The sequence below is a fragment of the Dermacentor silvarum genome, chromosome 1, assembly GCF_013339745.2.
Source record: "Dermacentor silvarum isolate Dsil-2018 chromosome 1, BIME_Dsil_1.4, whole genome shotgun sequence".
NCBI lineage: Eukaryota > Metazoa > Arthropoda > Arachnida > Ixodida > Ixodidae > Dermacentor > Dermacentor silvarum.
In genome coordinates this window covers 68898715-68913248 of record NC_051154.1, presented here as the reverse complement: position 1 = coordinate 68913248, position 14534 = coordinate 68898715, and the positions used below count along the sequence as shown (strand labels likewise).

The window sequence follows — 14534 nt, the reverse complement described above, 5'->3', positions numbered from 1 at the left end:
GATGCATGGTGTCGATGGGTTTTGCCCCCATTCCCATACCATGTGGTAGAGGGTATCGGAGCACAAAAATTTTTGCTCAACTATGAAGAAGTCGCAGCGCGAAGTAACACTAGGCGCAGTAAGGCTCGCAGTGTTATGCGCAGTACTGGTCTGAGTACACATTGGCAGCGCCGTCCCAATGAAGTCGGTCTTTTATGCAGCCCTCCTCTCTCGATACGAAGGTATACTTTGGTCAGGGCCCTCACCGAGTCCAAGCAAACACGAGTCCGACGGCTAAAGCACCACACGCGGGCCGAACGAGGTATGGTTTTCGGGTCAGCCGAAGGTCGTAAGAAGGCAGGCTACCGTAAGGAAAGGCAGATGTCTTGTGCACATACTCAGCGTATACGGCGAACTATGGCCACTAAGCTATCGTGCTTTACCTTGCTCCCCATACGGGCTGTCTTGCTCAACAATCATTGTCGCTTAAGTTTCTCTGTGATATATCGGAAGTTATTTCTTTAGGAAGTGTGATAGGCGATAATGATATGAAGCAATGACAGAACAGTTCTTCCGTGTCCCCTGTCTGTCCCGTGTTTTTCAAGCTTCTCAAAAGACATCCGAAGGAATTCGTTCGCCGTGAACCCTGACAAATGAACAAAGTAACGACTCACCAGGTTTTGTGTTGAAGTCGCAGACCCAAGATAAGTTTCTTGGTACGCCTACTGCGTACTGTTGAACGGTTTTGTCTTGCAAGATAGGGCTAGAAGCGTCACAAACCTTGAAGATCTCAGAGTGCACGCACTGCCGGTAATTGAAAAGTCCACTGAAAAGCAACGTGTGTCGTTTTATACCGGCGCTACCGTCGCTCCTTATTACGATTTTTGATTTGTATAATAGGATACAATTACCCGCATGCTTGCTTCATAGCATCAATGTCTCCACTGTCTTGAATGCTGTCAATCAGCACGTAATCAACAAGTCCCTTGCATTTGGAAACAGATTCCAGAATTGTGTTCCTGTTGCACTCTGCACAAAATCGGTTATTGTAAAGCATTAGAAATGCAAAAAGAAAAACATAAGGTGCTTGTGCACACACCTTTTACATCAATCATATTACATAGTCCCATAAATTTCGATATGATTTCAGTTGTATAAAAGATGATATCCGGAGACCGCATCACGGCGTCGTCTCTGCGACATTCAGGACTGGTTCGCATGCTGAGGCACAGCTTGTAGTCTTCCAGAAAACTGCGGATAGATTGAGCATAAAAATCGGTTGGCACACCAGAGGTTTGTTTTATCATGCCGATGTACTTGGGGGGGGGGGGGGGGGGGGGGGATTAGTTCGTTACTTACGTGCAGAGGTACTCGGTGTTCAGCCCCATGACGGAAACGTCAAACTCCTTGTTTAGGAGCCCCACACATTTTGCCAAATTTTTCTTCAGTTCCTCTTTGTCACAGTGGCTTTCTAATAAAGGAAAACAAACTCACCAGGTTAAAGCTAAAAGACCATCGACAACAACGAAAAAAGGTCGGAAGGCGAAAATATTCTGCGACACACTCACGAGGCTCGGTCGTATTGCACGTCCAGTCGTACAGATTGTAGTAATTCCTCAGGTATTTCGTGACCTCACTACTCATGGGAACAACCTTGTCTTCACACACCGGAGTAAGCCGTGAAAATATGCACCTTTTGTAGTCGCGAACGCCACTGAAATATCAAACATAATTGCATGATTGCTATAAACTGCAGCACTAAGTGCGTTAGCTTCAATTCGCCTGCTTAACGGTATTCTCTATGCCTGACTTTATGCCTGACCCACATCATGTGCCTACATAGTTGCGTCATAACTTATCAATTAAAAAAACTGCTTAAATGATCACCCGCGCCATTCGTGGTGTATTTGAACGTCCAACATTGCAACACTGCTGTCGAACCAACCATTTTTCAATAGTAAATAACAGACAAATAATTTAACCCAGGAATAATTAGGGATAAAATAGAGATGCAAGATAAGCGTTATCTGAAATCAGGAGTTAAAATGGAGGCACGCGTTTCAGTTACCGTGATTACAACTTACAATATCTGATACGCTGAATGAACTGATGTCAGCGATTGCTTTGAAAAAACAAAAACTAAGAAATCGTTCTTTTATGAGAATTTCGGCATCACTGGTATATTTTCTCGTTGAATGTCATGAAATTAAAGTAGAGACAATTCTAGCGCCAGCGCAAGTTTCATAGAGTTAAATCGCACTGCAAGCAAAGATAAATTGACATTAGTCTCACCTGCAGGCGACGCCGAGCTTCACTTTATCATATGGGTCGTCAGCGAAAGGAACAACTCTGTACTCTATTATGCCTCCACATTCGCTGAATGCTGCTACGAGTTCCGTTTTGCTGCACATGGCTTCGTTCACTGTAACGGTAAGAGTGTCACTTAAAGCCGCTCTTTTAGTCACATTTTAGTAACTTTATTTAATAGCTGAGTAGTGTACCTGCATTCAGGTCCCTGGAACATATCGTCTTGTACACGTCAAGAGCATTTGAAAGGTATGCGTGGACACTTTGGTGGCTAGATGCAACCTCCATTTTTTCGCATAAAGGAATGACTTTCTGCTTGACACAGTTTCCAAATATTTCGATTGAGCTAAAGAATAAAAACGTCACAGGAGAAATCGTTATAGAAATTAATATCGTTTACACAATGAAAACAGCGCGACATGCTGCGCTAGCATTGTAGACATACCTGCAGGCTTGAATGAGATCACTGTTGTCAGTGTATTTCAAGAGAGGCTCCACGTCAAGGTCCCAAATTCCGTCGCATTCACGTAATGCGGAGCTAAGACTGCTTTCAGAACAGTTGTCTGTTAAATATGAATATACAACGTTAAGGTGCATGAAGGAGAAGACAAAATATTGATACATCGGAAAATGCCAGTAAATGACAACTCACTCGTGCTAATGAAATGGGAGTACTTTTTGACGATCTGTACAGGACTCGCCAGGGACATCTGCACTTCTTGCGACATCTCAGCGCTCCCACAGGCCAGCTTTGTCACTTCTTGGATGCAGCCCTTGTAGCTGTCAAGGTACCTTAATAAAAATAATAATAAAGAAAGATGTGAGCCCACGTGCTTTAAAAAGAACCGGCTACGCTCGTTTGTATCATACGCTACCTCTGAACCGCAGGCAAGTCTAGTTCGGTAGTGTCGGAGCCCAAGTTTGGAACAACTCCATAACTGATGAATCCGAGGCACTGTTCGTACAGCTCAGACAGCGTACCAGAAGAACACTCTGGCTTATCTGGTCGTAGAAAAACAACAGTAACCACAGTTTTCAAGGTATTATACTCGTTTATATCCCATTGGTAAATGCGACAAAATTTCGTAGTGCAGACCTGGCATTAGGAAAGAACAGTAGCTCTTGTAACTGTCGTTGAGAAGCCCTGTGTGTCTTCGAATGCGCGAAAGCTTGAGTACTGAAGGAAAGAACCGGCATTCTTGAAGTTGGCTTTCTACGCATGTTTGGTGGTCCAGGTAATACCTGCAGTAATCAAACAAGCACATGGCTCATGACTATTGCTAACAAACATGAAATGGACGTTGGAAACATTCTTCCCGTAAGCGGCTAAGCATGGTATAATAACAATCTAGATGAACAAGTTTTCTGCAGTGGTGGCTTCTGACGCCGCAGGGCCTAAGTTCCACGTGTAACAATCATATTGCACGGAATATGAACACGGAAAATAATAGATTAAAATTTGAGGTGCTTCTCGCATATTATACATTTTAATTTATTCTTTAGGTAGTCGTTTGTTTAAGTGTTGGTCGTCTTGCCCTTTTTTTTAAGTTCAGGGCGGCCGCAATACACCCCGACAACAGGTACAGTGACACTTGTACATTGCAGCACCAAACAAAAGAAAGAAGGGAACCACGAATGAAGAGTAAAAGAGACCAAACTAAGCGTAGAATTCTTTGTCGACGTGGATCGTAGGGCTGGTCATGCATAGACATTGCAGACGCTGCATCTTTTGGTAATGAAACGATCACGTTTAATAGCATTGCCTAGCGGTCGCCGCTGCTGCCGAAATTCTAAAAGCGCCAACATACACGGCAAACAGAGCACGAACAAGCAATTTTCATTATTCATTGCTGTGTCTCAGTTTTCGCTTCGCTTTTCGTTATTTCTTTAATGATGCTGCAACAACGAGTATTAAAAAAAAAGAAAACGCAGTCCTTCGTTTATATTGTGTAAGGCTGCGCATTGAAACAGTGTCGTCTAGTGACAGGGCTTAGGTAATTGGGATAAGCGTAGCGGCTGTCACTTTAACGCACTAATTTGCTGAATAAGAAGAAGTGAAGTGCTACTTCATTAGGGCCCATGAGTTCAAACCAAACTGGAAAGAAAAAGCAGGCCACAGTTCGCTTGCAATACTGCAAGGATTGTTAGGATATATCTGTGTCCAATCAGATACGTCTACCGATTCCATTTCCGAACTATCAGACACTTGTGTAGACTACAGAAATGACAAACAAAAGCGCCTTCTGCACGTGTATGCACTCTGATCTAAACGAAGCTGTCCGTGTGATCAGGACAAGTTCCCTGTCAAATGTCCCAAATTCCATATCATTCACATAACACGGGGCGAAGGCTTCAAGATTATAGGCAATTTTCATTCGTTTCACACAAGTTACCTAAACCTGGAATGCTGCGGAAATCGCTAATAACGCCTGTTTGCGATGGCAATACGAAAAAATACGTTTGTCTGTCCTTGCCCTTTCTGTTTCATGTTGCTTACGTCGGGCCAAGCAAAATATAGCATAACAAATACGCGTGAATTGTGTCTTCAATTGCAAAGACATTGATAACGTCATCATTCAGTACTTACTCGCAAACGCTGTTCAGGTCTGTTTTGTTCTTTTCCTGAGCTACTGCGTAATCCGCAAGACCTTTGCATTGTTTCAGGCCAGACTCAAGCCTATCGACGTTGCACTGGTGACCTGAAATACAAGTCGACAGTGTAGAGCATTTGCAACCTGAGGCAGACATCGCCAAGCTTACTCTTTAGTCCAACGCTCAAGCTGTCACACGTCCAGTTGTATTTGCTATACAGGCGTGCAGAGTAGTACTTCACATCTTGGCTGTCGGGCAGTGACACGTGTTGGCTGCTGAAGTGATCGAGCTTCGCTTGTACGCATTTTTGGTAGTCCTTCACACTCCTGTGAATGAAGGCAAGTTATTTTTTCCCTCTATCACCTTAATAGTGATCTCAGAGAAAAATGAAGAACTCACAGGCAGGCTTCACGCATTGCTTTGTCTTTAAAATTGTACCGAAGAGGCCGTTTGACACCGAAAAGTATAAAACCATAGCATTCTTTGAGCTGTTTGACGATTCCAATCTTGTTTGTAGTCTCGCTGGCTCGTCCTAGTGGCGACAAAAAAAAAAAAATAAACGAATAATTTATTACCATTAAAAAACGCAGACCTGCTAACACGCACGCGAGGATTTTCCGAAGTTGCAGTTATGAGGAGACTGAAGACAGAAATCTTTCGGGTTTTCTCTTAGAGCTTTGGGGCACTAAACAAGTATCTTCTCGCACATTGTAATTTTATTACAAATTCTTCTTCGTTGCGAAGCCACTAGAGCATCACCGCTGTATGATTACTACTTCGTTGCCTTAACATATTCACACAACAAAAGCGCTGGCTAATGAGTTAGATACCTTCTCGTTTGCGGAAGCAAGTCCAGTTGTACTTGTTGTACGTCGCAAAGGAGAAATGGGCCACCTCAGGAAGAAGGAACAGTGGCGATTCCGCAGCGCACTTAGCGTTCATTTTCTCACGAACGCAGTCCTGGTACAGGCGAGTGCCCCTGCGCAAACGGAGATAAGAGGGATGAGGCGGAGATTACACGGCGATACAAGGAAGCCATAAAACAAGTGCCGCAAAGATTCGGGAAGCGCCGAACACGCAGCACTCTGCGCTCGCGTGCCGATAGTTAAGTCTATTTACCGTTCGAGACGCACTGTCACTGCGGTTGAAGAAGGGCTGGCGTTATCAGTGCTGGCTAACGACGCACGCGCACTGTTTGCCTACTTTATTGCCACCAGCTGTAAGCAGCACAGGCCATATCCTGCTGTTACAGTGATTACAGCGGCGCTCCTCTGTGTCCCCTTCTTATAGCGAAGAGTCGTTCTTGCGCTGTAGCAAATGGGGACAAGGAGGCGGAGACACTTCACAACGAGTTTTTGCATAAGGGGAAACACGTGGGTTTGAAGGGACATGAAATTGACGGACTATGTTTAACCGTTCGATGGGAAGCGGTTCATATGGTTCCCACTTTTCAGGGCAACTTTATGCTCTTTACAGCGGTTAAATATAACAACTATGATTGAAAGTTCCTTTGTGGTTGTTGATTATAATTCTGGTCGTCGATTGAAGAATCTATTTATGTTCGCTTAATTTGACATACATGAATAAGAAGGAATGAATGCGCTTTCATTTACCGCTATATTTTGTTATTCCTTGCGCCTTTCTTCAAGCTACCGCAACGACAAAAAGATTCTTTTTAACGAAAACTTTTTCTTGTACAAAAGTGAAGACACAGAAAAGGGCTTAGTCCATTTTCACCTACGTACGTTCATTGACGATACTTGAGAAAGTTCATTCATGAAATCTGTGTGCTTTATGATTTTAGTGAAGCTGAGCAGCTCAATTTACCATACACACCGTGTTTTATTTATCATATATGAGAAATTCATTGCCTGTAAGGATTTCCAAAAAGCGCCTCTTTTATGAGAACTGTTGTGACAGTGGGCATACCATAAATACGATGCTGGCACAGAAAGGCGCTCAATAAATACAACAAAAGCGTGCACTACATGCATGCATGCTACTTGTATAGTGTACGAGGACAAGTGACGTATTCCATGTTCTGAATTTCCTGGGTGAATAGTGGGGAAATATGTCCCTCTTTTTTTTTCTCGCATACAACATGCTTGTCAGATTTAGCGTTTGATTCTTCGCGAACAATATCTGATTAAGAACGCACTCGTAATGAGTTACATACAAAATTGATGAGCTTACTTGTTGTCCCTTCAAAGAATTAACGTCACAAAGCAACTTAGGGATTATGAGGTACGCTGTGGTGAAGGGCGCTGCATTAATTTCGACTACTTGGCGTTGGTATAGTTCAAAGTGCATCCAAATCTCGGTACACCAGTGTTTTTGGATTCCGCTTCTTTTGGAAGGTGGCCCCTCTACCTCCTCGCGCTCAGCACCAGAATGTCATAGGTAGTGTGCCATCGGTAAGCTTTAGGACATGAGGGAATATACAGCTTTTGTTAAGTGCCCCCGTCCTTGTCCTTGTCGTTGCGTTGCAAACACAGCGTCATAAGCCTCTGAACAGTTCTGTGTGTTGCACGTACCCTTCGTCGTGCGAGCCCTTCCTGCTGTTTCTGCCCCTGTCGTTTCCGTTGCGCTATAAACGGTTCGCGCCCTACGAAACAAGCCAGAAAGAAACTTTTTTTTTTTCGCTTTAGGGATGGCGAATAGGACACCCGAGGAGTTTTTCTGTAACCGAACCACTTGAAGCCCTGAAAGAGACTAATTATGGTGCTAAAGGCCGCTTGAACCAAAGTGGTTATAACCCAATTTAAGCAGACCGTAGGTCATACATATACAATACAAAGTAAACGATATTGCAAAAACGAAGCTTCAGAGCCAATAAGGGTAGCAGCATTAATCTATCAACAAAACAAAAAAGTTGTGCTAGCACTCTTCCACCAGCACTCATATTTACATGAAGCTTTTACCACCGATGTCTGTTATTTTGCGACCTTTTTCAGTCGATTGTGTATGTGTGTATGTCCGTGTGACCCCTCATGTATCAGGGCCGAGCGCCGCCAGTAGTGCCTCTGGAGCAGTGCAACAAAGTAGGGCAACAATTTCTTAAAGCAGTTCGTACGCTATAGCGTTTCGTAAGAACAGGTGCCGGCCTATCGCTATAGCAACCATAATATTAGCGAAGGCAGGCGACAAAGTGAAGAACAATTTGCACGAAAATTGCACTTGCATAGCTGAAGGCTACACTTGCTTGCATTTGGGCACACCAGAAAACAAGTCTAAATGAATGTGATTACATTTCCGTGTCTAACAAAAAAAATGCTCAAAGGAAAATAGGAAGAAAATAAAATTTTAAAAAAGGAGGATGAAAACAAAAATTCACGCGCAAAAAGCAAGCAAACAAAAAGAATAGAACATACGGAAATTTTAACACCGAAAGCTGGGCGAGTTGGTATGTAATTATGGTTGGGACGTTAGAGTTAGAAATAATCAGAGCTGTGAACATTCAATTGTTGACTTATTACGTCACACATTGTCTTTCCTTTTATGAGCTTATGAGCAAAAAACTTACCGACATGCTTCACTAAGCTTTGATACGTCGGATATGTTAGCGGCATTTGGTATTATTTTAGTCGTCATTATTCCTTTGCAACTGGTGAGTTCATTCAGGAGGCTGTTCTTGTTGCAATCGGGGTCTAAACAAAGAAAAAAAAAAGAAAAGGCGTTTATACATGAGGATGATGTTGCTCGGGTAAATGTTTTTAGAGAACTACCTAAAGTGACGTTATTAAACTTCTGGAGAACCACATGTATTAAGTAAAAATAAAAAGATAAATGCTCTTACTTTGAGTGCTGATTAAAAGAAGGTTCTGACGTAGTGAATTACTCACGATTGTCGCAAGTCCATTGGTATTCCTCGTACACGGAGTAGGTGTAATTCTTCACTGCATCTAGTAGGAGCACCTGACCTTGGTTTCCAGCGCAGCTGCCCATAATTTCCTCGTTTACACATTCCTGGTACGCGTTGAGTGCGCTGCGGATACGTGAAGTGAAGACAAATTCGGCAATAAGTGGGGCGAAGAAGCATGCCCGTGAATAAATATTAGTGCGTAGTGCAGATGATCCTGGATTACCTGCAGGCACGTTGAAGTTTTTCCAGCCCGCTACCAGGGTCGGCATTCGGGATTACTTTTGTTTTTACGTGGTGGCCATAGCACTTCTCTAGTTGGGCTAAAAGCTCGTCGCTTCGGCATGCTTGTCGTTCTGGAAAGAAGTAATTCAGAAAGCACTTGATGTGACCTATGCGGGGGTAAACATCAATTACCGGAATTCTGTAGCATGCTTCGTCGAATGCTGAGTTCTAGATCTGAATGCGCAAGTGGTAATGCACCGATTGTGACGCAGTAGTTGAAAGCAGTCAAGTTACCATTCGCGACATTTTTTAAGGCGAAAGCCTTAGGTGTCTATTGGTGGGTGACCTTGGCGAAACTGCACCGTGACGAAAAATGGCCGACGTCGCAAAGAGTAAAAACACTTCAAAAAATGCTCGGATAGACGTCACATTTCTCAGGGAGGTTCCCGTAAACAAAGTAAATTAGTGGGAATCGAGCCCGGGCCTCCGGGGTGTGAGACGAGCACGCGTTCCTGAAGCCACGGCTGCTCCACGGTTCTGGCTTACTAGAGGTGTGCCTAGTGCGTGCGTGCGTGATTGCACACGTCACGTCGGAGCCATCACGCTGTTTTCGAACATGCGCAGTGAAATATGCAGGATGCTGTATCTGTCTCTCTCTCTACTATATATATATATATATATATATATATATATATATATATATATATATACTTGTTGGTAACGGGGTTAAGTAATCTCCCTGCCATTGGCTCTCTCCCTGGGATTTCTTTTTTTTGTTTGCTCTCTCTCTAGCTCTCCTTTCTCACTTTTTTGGCGCCTTCTTTCTCTACCTGAAGATATAAAAAGACTGTTGCGAGAATTTCCTGTATCCCTTGAAAACTGTTGGGTAAATAATAAACCTAAGATAACCGCGAAGTTGTGCTTCTGATTTTCCTATATTATATATATATATATATATATATATATATATAATCATAAGCAGCCAGCAAACAAGAAGCAAAAAGCAATTTGTTGGCTTCTTATGATATGATTAATAACGATCGGGCTATATATATATATATATATATATATATATATATATATATATATGACGCGAGCAGGAGGTTGCGGATGGAGAGACACATGCTCGCCCGAACACTAGATTTAATCTTCGTCCTCTTCTTTCACCACTATTGCACCGCACCGTCCCTGTGCGGTTCGTCACATATACAGGGTGTTTCAGCGAACACTTTCAAAATTTATTTAAGGTTGCCTGTGGCAGATAGCACAATTCTAGTTAATGAGCTGGTTCAATCGAAGAGGCGGAGATTACTTGCACAAAAAATTGAAATGCAATATCGACTAATCAACAAAAAATCACTAATTAGGTTTTTAATTAATTACCTGATGGTCCATATTGCAATTTACAAATTGTAGCCGTGGAGTTCGCAAGGCGGATCCACTTGGAATTAATTATCAGGATGACACCAGTTTCGAGATAATAATTCCTGAACTTTGTGGAGAAATGCATTGGCGTTCCAGTTAATTTTGTGCTTCAATGCATAAAGCGACGTTTTCTTAAGCAACTTACTGGAACGCCAATGCATTTCTCCGCAAAGTTCGGGAATTAATATATCGAAACTGGTGTCATCCTGAGAATTGGTTCCAGGTATTCGAATCCGTCTTGCGAAATCCACGGCTACAATTTGTCAATTGCAATATGGGCCATCAGGTAATTAGCTAAAAACTTAATAAGTGAATTTTTGTTAATTATTTGATTATGCATTTCAATTTCTTGTGCAAGTAATGTCCGCCTCTTCGAGTAGACCAGCTCATGCACTAGAATTGGACTATCTGCCACAGGCAAACTTTAAGAATTTTTGAAAGTGTTCGCTGAAACACCCTGTATAGTATACTGTATATATAGTATATGAGCATACGTTAGTGTGCGCGCGCTACACTGGTCGCCGCCTTATGAGGGCCCTCCTCCACGGAAAGCAGACTCAGCCCTGCTCTGCTCTACCCTCATTAACTCTAGCTTACTTAAGATAAGAGTTAATTAAGGCACTCGAACCCACGACCTTTGGTGTTACTTATGGCAAAATTAATTAAAGCACAGTTAATAATAGAGTTAAGGCACTCGACCCCACGACCTTTGGTGGAAGTAGAATCCACGACCATTGGTGTTAATTAAGGCAGAGTACAGTTAATAAAGAGAGTTAAGACATTCGGACCCTCGACCTTTGGTGGGAGAAAACAAGTAATAGAAAGTAAAAACGCATTCGAATGAGAATGTCAAATAATTTAATGAATGCCTCGTGAGGGCGCAGGCTTTCACTTTCATCCTCTTTAGCGTATACGCTAAAGTGACTGATCTTTATTACCTAGCGCGCTGCTGTGCTTATTTTCAGGAAATACAGGGCCTTCAATACGTTTACTTCGTTTAGGGATGCTTTAGAGAGGAATGGCAAAAATAACACCTGTGACGCATTGGTCAACACAGCACGATCTAAGTGGACACGACCCCCTGGTCATATCCAGCCGCCACAGCAACAGTAACTGCCACTGCTAGAAAATTGGGAAGAGTGGCTATTACAAATAACTGGTAAACGAACGGTTAAAGATCGAAGTATGTCGCACATAAATATTGACGTAGCAGACCAACGTAATACAACACAGTGATGGTGAAACACACGCGAACGCAGCGCCAACTACAAGCGCTTACTTCCAACACGTAGTATATAATGTTGAAGCAGGAATTGTAGCTTACGCTAATTGTTATGCTCGTGTGCGCTCTTGTGACATTTCGTTTTCTGTCTGTGTGTTCCTGTGCTACGACCTATCACAATGCTGAACTAACAAGCGCGCTACAATTCTCAAATTCATCCACAATTCTGAACTGCCTTGGGCACTCGAGGGGCGACCGCCGCGTAATAGACAGGTAAAAAAGCTAAAATCACGTCAAAAATTAAGAAAAAATTAAGCGAAACTTCCCTGAACGGTAACTGTCCAATATGTGCTTAGCATTATATGGCGGTCGCCGTGGTGCGGGATGTGTAATGCGTGGTAATGATGTGTGTGGGGGTTATGCTGTTGTAGTATGCGTTATTTATTTATATATGCCTGAGGAGCACAAACAGAGAGATGCACGTATTTACATTGCCGAACGTATATAATCCCAATCACGCCGTCCGCCATATAGTGCTACACATATCTTCGAAAGTACCCGTTCAGGGAGGTTCCGCTTAGTTTGTTTGCGATATGCCTGGCGGGGCATAACGAACGCGTCGATGCCCTTAAAGGAAACGGAGGAGGGAAAGGGTGAGGGCGGCGGCTGCGCGTGCATGCTTAATGAATGCACGAGTGGCGCATCCTCTCGTTTTAAGTCCCCTTAGGCACCTTCCATTCTCAATGGTCGGGTGTTTGCCAGGGCGTCCCACATCCGCCGTGGTGGCCTTGTGGCTATGGTGTTGCGCTGCTAAGCACGAGATCGCGGGATGAAATCCCGGCCACGGCGACCGCATTTCGATGTGGGCCGGAATGCAAAAACGCTCGTGTACATTGGGTGCACATTAAATAATTGGCTGTGGTTTAGCTCTGGTTAAACCTAGTCGACTAGGAGGAGGAGGAAAAATAAGAAAGGAAAGGCAATGAGGTTAACCAGACGCACGTCCGGTTTGCTACCCTACACGGTCTGTAGCGATAGCTAGAGACCACCGGCTGCGCTTAGGATTCGCTTGTAGTTAGACATATTATTAAACTTCGTGGTTTCCCACTAGACTAAGAAAGGAGAGACGTTGTGGTCAACCAACGGGTAAAGTAATGGAGGAGCGTGCCAACCGTTCGGCACGCTCCTCTTGAGTCTCTTCAGTGCGCTGTCTTCTCTTCATTTCTACGGAGATCCGTGGCCTCCTTCAGGCTGGCCGACTCCTCACCATCCATACTGCGGCCTCAACTATATATGGTTGCGGCGACGTGAGCTCGCCCCTTCTATACTCCCGGTTATCACAGATGCGGAGCGCGGGGTGTGACGTCATACAGAGGGCGCAGTGAGCGCCCAATGGCTAAAATTCCTATATAGAAAAAATACCACCATCTACTCTTTCCTCCGCCGTCTCCTCTCCTAAAGCGCTTGTTTTTTTCTTTACTTTTTGCTTGCGAAAGAAAGTCGACAGTGGCACCCCTAGAAAGTCCACGTTGAAGCTTTCAAGCCGGGCGCGCGCCGCCGCAGCCGCAGGCAACTGCGACTGCGCAGAATGACTTTCAACATGGCTCTGAGGCGAAAAAAAAAATATAAAGAAGTGAAAGCGCGCGCTAACATCGTCCAATCGGAGATACAGGAGAGAGTGTAGTGGCGTTGATCAAAGGATGGCGGTGCTTTTCTTATGTAGGGACTTACCAATGGCAGGAGCGGTGGCCGCGCGGCGACCGCGATGAGGAGTGTTGCCGGAGAATCGAGGCCCGTGGTGTGACGTCACACAGAGGGCGCGGCGAGTGCCCAACGGCTAAAGTCCCTATTGACCCTTTTCCCGGCGCTCCCGTGGGCGCTGCCATGTTTGATCACGTGGTGACACGTCCATTGCTTGGCCTCAGCTGCCGCCGTTGTCTCCGCGTTTACAATGCAAGCGCGCGATGCCGGTGCAGCGCAGCATACCTCTGTTTCGACGCATATCTTAGACGGTGGCTTTGCGCACGACATGAAGCTTTGACCACAGCTTTAGTGGACATGTAAGTGCTTTCAAAGCTCATTACGACTTGTCCAAACGGCGCGAACAGCATATACAGTGCTTGTATTAAAAGCGGGGCCAGAAATGTATTCCAAGCTGCCCAAACTTTCCGCTTATGAATTAAATCGGGATCTGTGTGCTCTTCGTTCTTTATTTGGCAAACATTTTGAAGCAGTGGCTTGTCATGTTTCTGACTCAGTAAAGTTCCTCGGTGCGGCCATCTGATTGTTTATTTTCAGCCCAATCGCTCGCGGGTGTGCTCTGCTGCGATAGATTTGTTCTTGCTGCGCACAAATCTTGGAATGTAAATGTTCTGTACTTTGTGGTAGCTTGTAGCAAAGACGTATTATCGCTAGTCCATCGCTTACTCTGTGGACCGTCACGAAACGTTCAGCTTCCAACATTCATGTCTTGGTGTAGTCGCCGTCACTCACGCTTCAGCACATTGATTCAAGTGTGCGCACATTCACTTATTATTGATACGTTGGCGATAGGCTGCGTGTAAGTTTGCGTGTGAGTAGGGGTAGATGTGTGTAAATAACGTGCGAGAAACTTACTATGCCAGTAAGTGGCGTTACTTCCTTTTGTAACGAGCGGTACTAACTCTTAAGTGCTGACGTTGCGGAGTTGAAGTCCTTTCTTTGGAGGTTAGCTATACAGCGCTGGCGGATGAATTATCCTTTTTTATCCTCAAGGAAAGCCGTGCATCGCGAAGGGCCGACTACACAGGCAGTCCTTATGTAGCAGCGGCGACACATGTTAATTGATTCCATTCATTAATATGCGAATCACTATTTTTGCAGCTAACTACCGCACAAGTCTTCCCTTCATCGTTGCACATTTTGCAGCATGAATTGGGCACAGTG

The 14534-nt window shown here is 44.2% G+C and overlaps 1 protein-coding gene across 1 annotated transcript in view; it reads right to left on the bottom strand.

Moving 5' to 3' along the window:
- Positions 1–14534, bottom strand: part of LOC119465220 (uncharacterized) — a 99501-nt gene that overhangs the window by 32370 nt on the left and 52597 nt on the right. The window contains exons 47-64 of the mRNA XM_037726018.2: positions 8964–9093; positions 8721–8863; positions 8402–8525; positions 5709–5857; positions 5278–5410; positions 5047–5204; positions 4874–4985; positions 3383–3528; positions 3162–3288; positions 2939–3078; positions 2732–2849; positions 2481–2632; positions 2272–2401; positions 1548–1693; positions 1339–1450; positions 1079–1230; positions 891–1008; positions 654–805 (exon numbers count right to left, since the gene is read on the bottom strand). Coding sequence (XP_037581946.1) covers positions 654–805; positions 891–1008; positions 1079–1230; positions 1339–1450; positions 1548–1693; positions 2272–2401; positions 2481–2632; positions 2732–2849; positions 2939–3078; positions 3162–3288; positions 3383–3528; positions 4874–4985; positions 5047–5204; positions 5278–5410; positions 5709–5857; positions 8402–8525; positions 8721–8863; positions 8964–9093 — 2442 coding nt within the window. The remainder of the gene's footprint in view (positions 1–653; positions 806–890; positions 1009–1078; positions 1231–1338; positions 1451–1547; positions 1694–2271; positions 2402–2480; positions 2633–2731; positions 2850–2938; positions 3079–3161; positions 3289–3382; positions 3529–4873; positions 4986–5046; positions 5205–5277; positions 5411–5708; positions 5858–8401; positions 8526–8720; positions 8864–8963; positions 9094–14534) is intronic.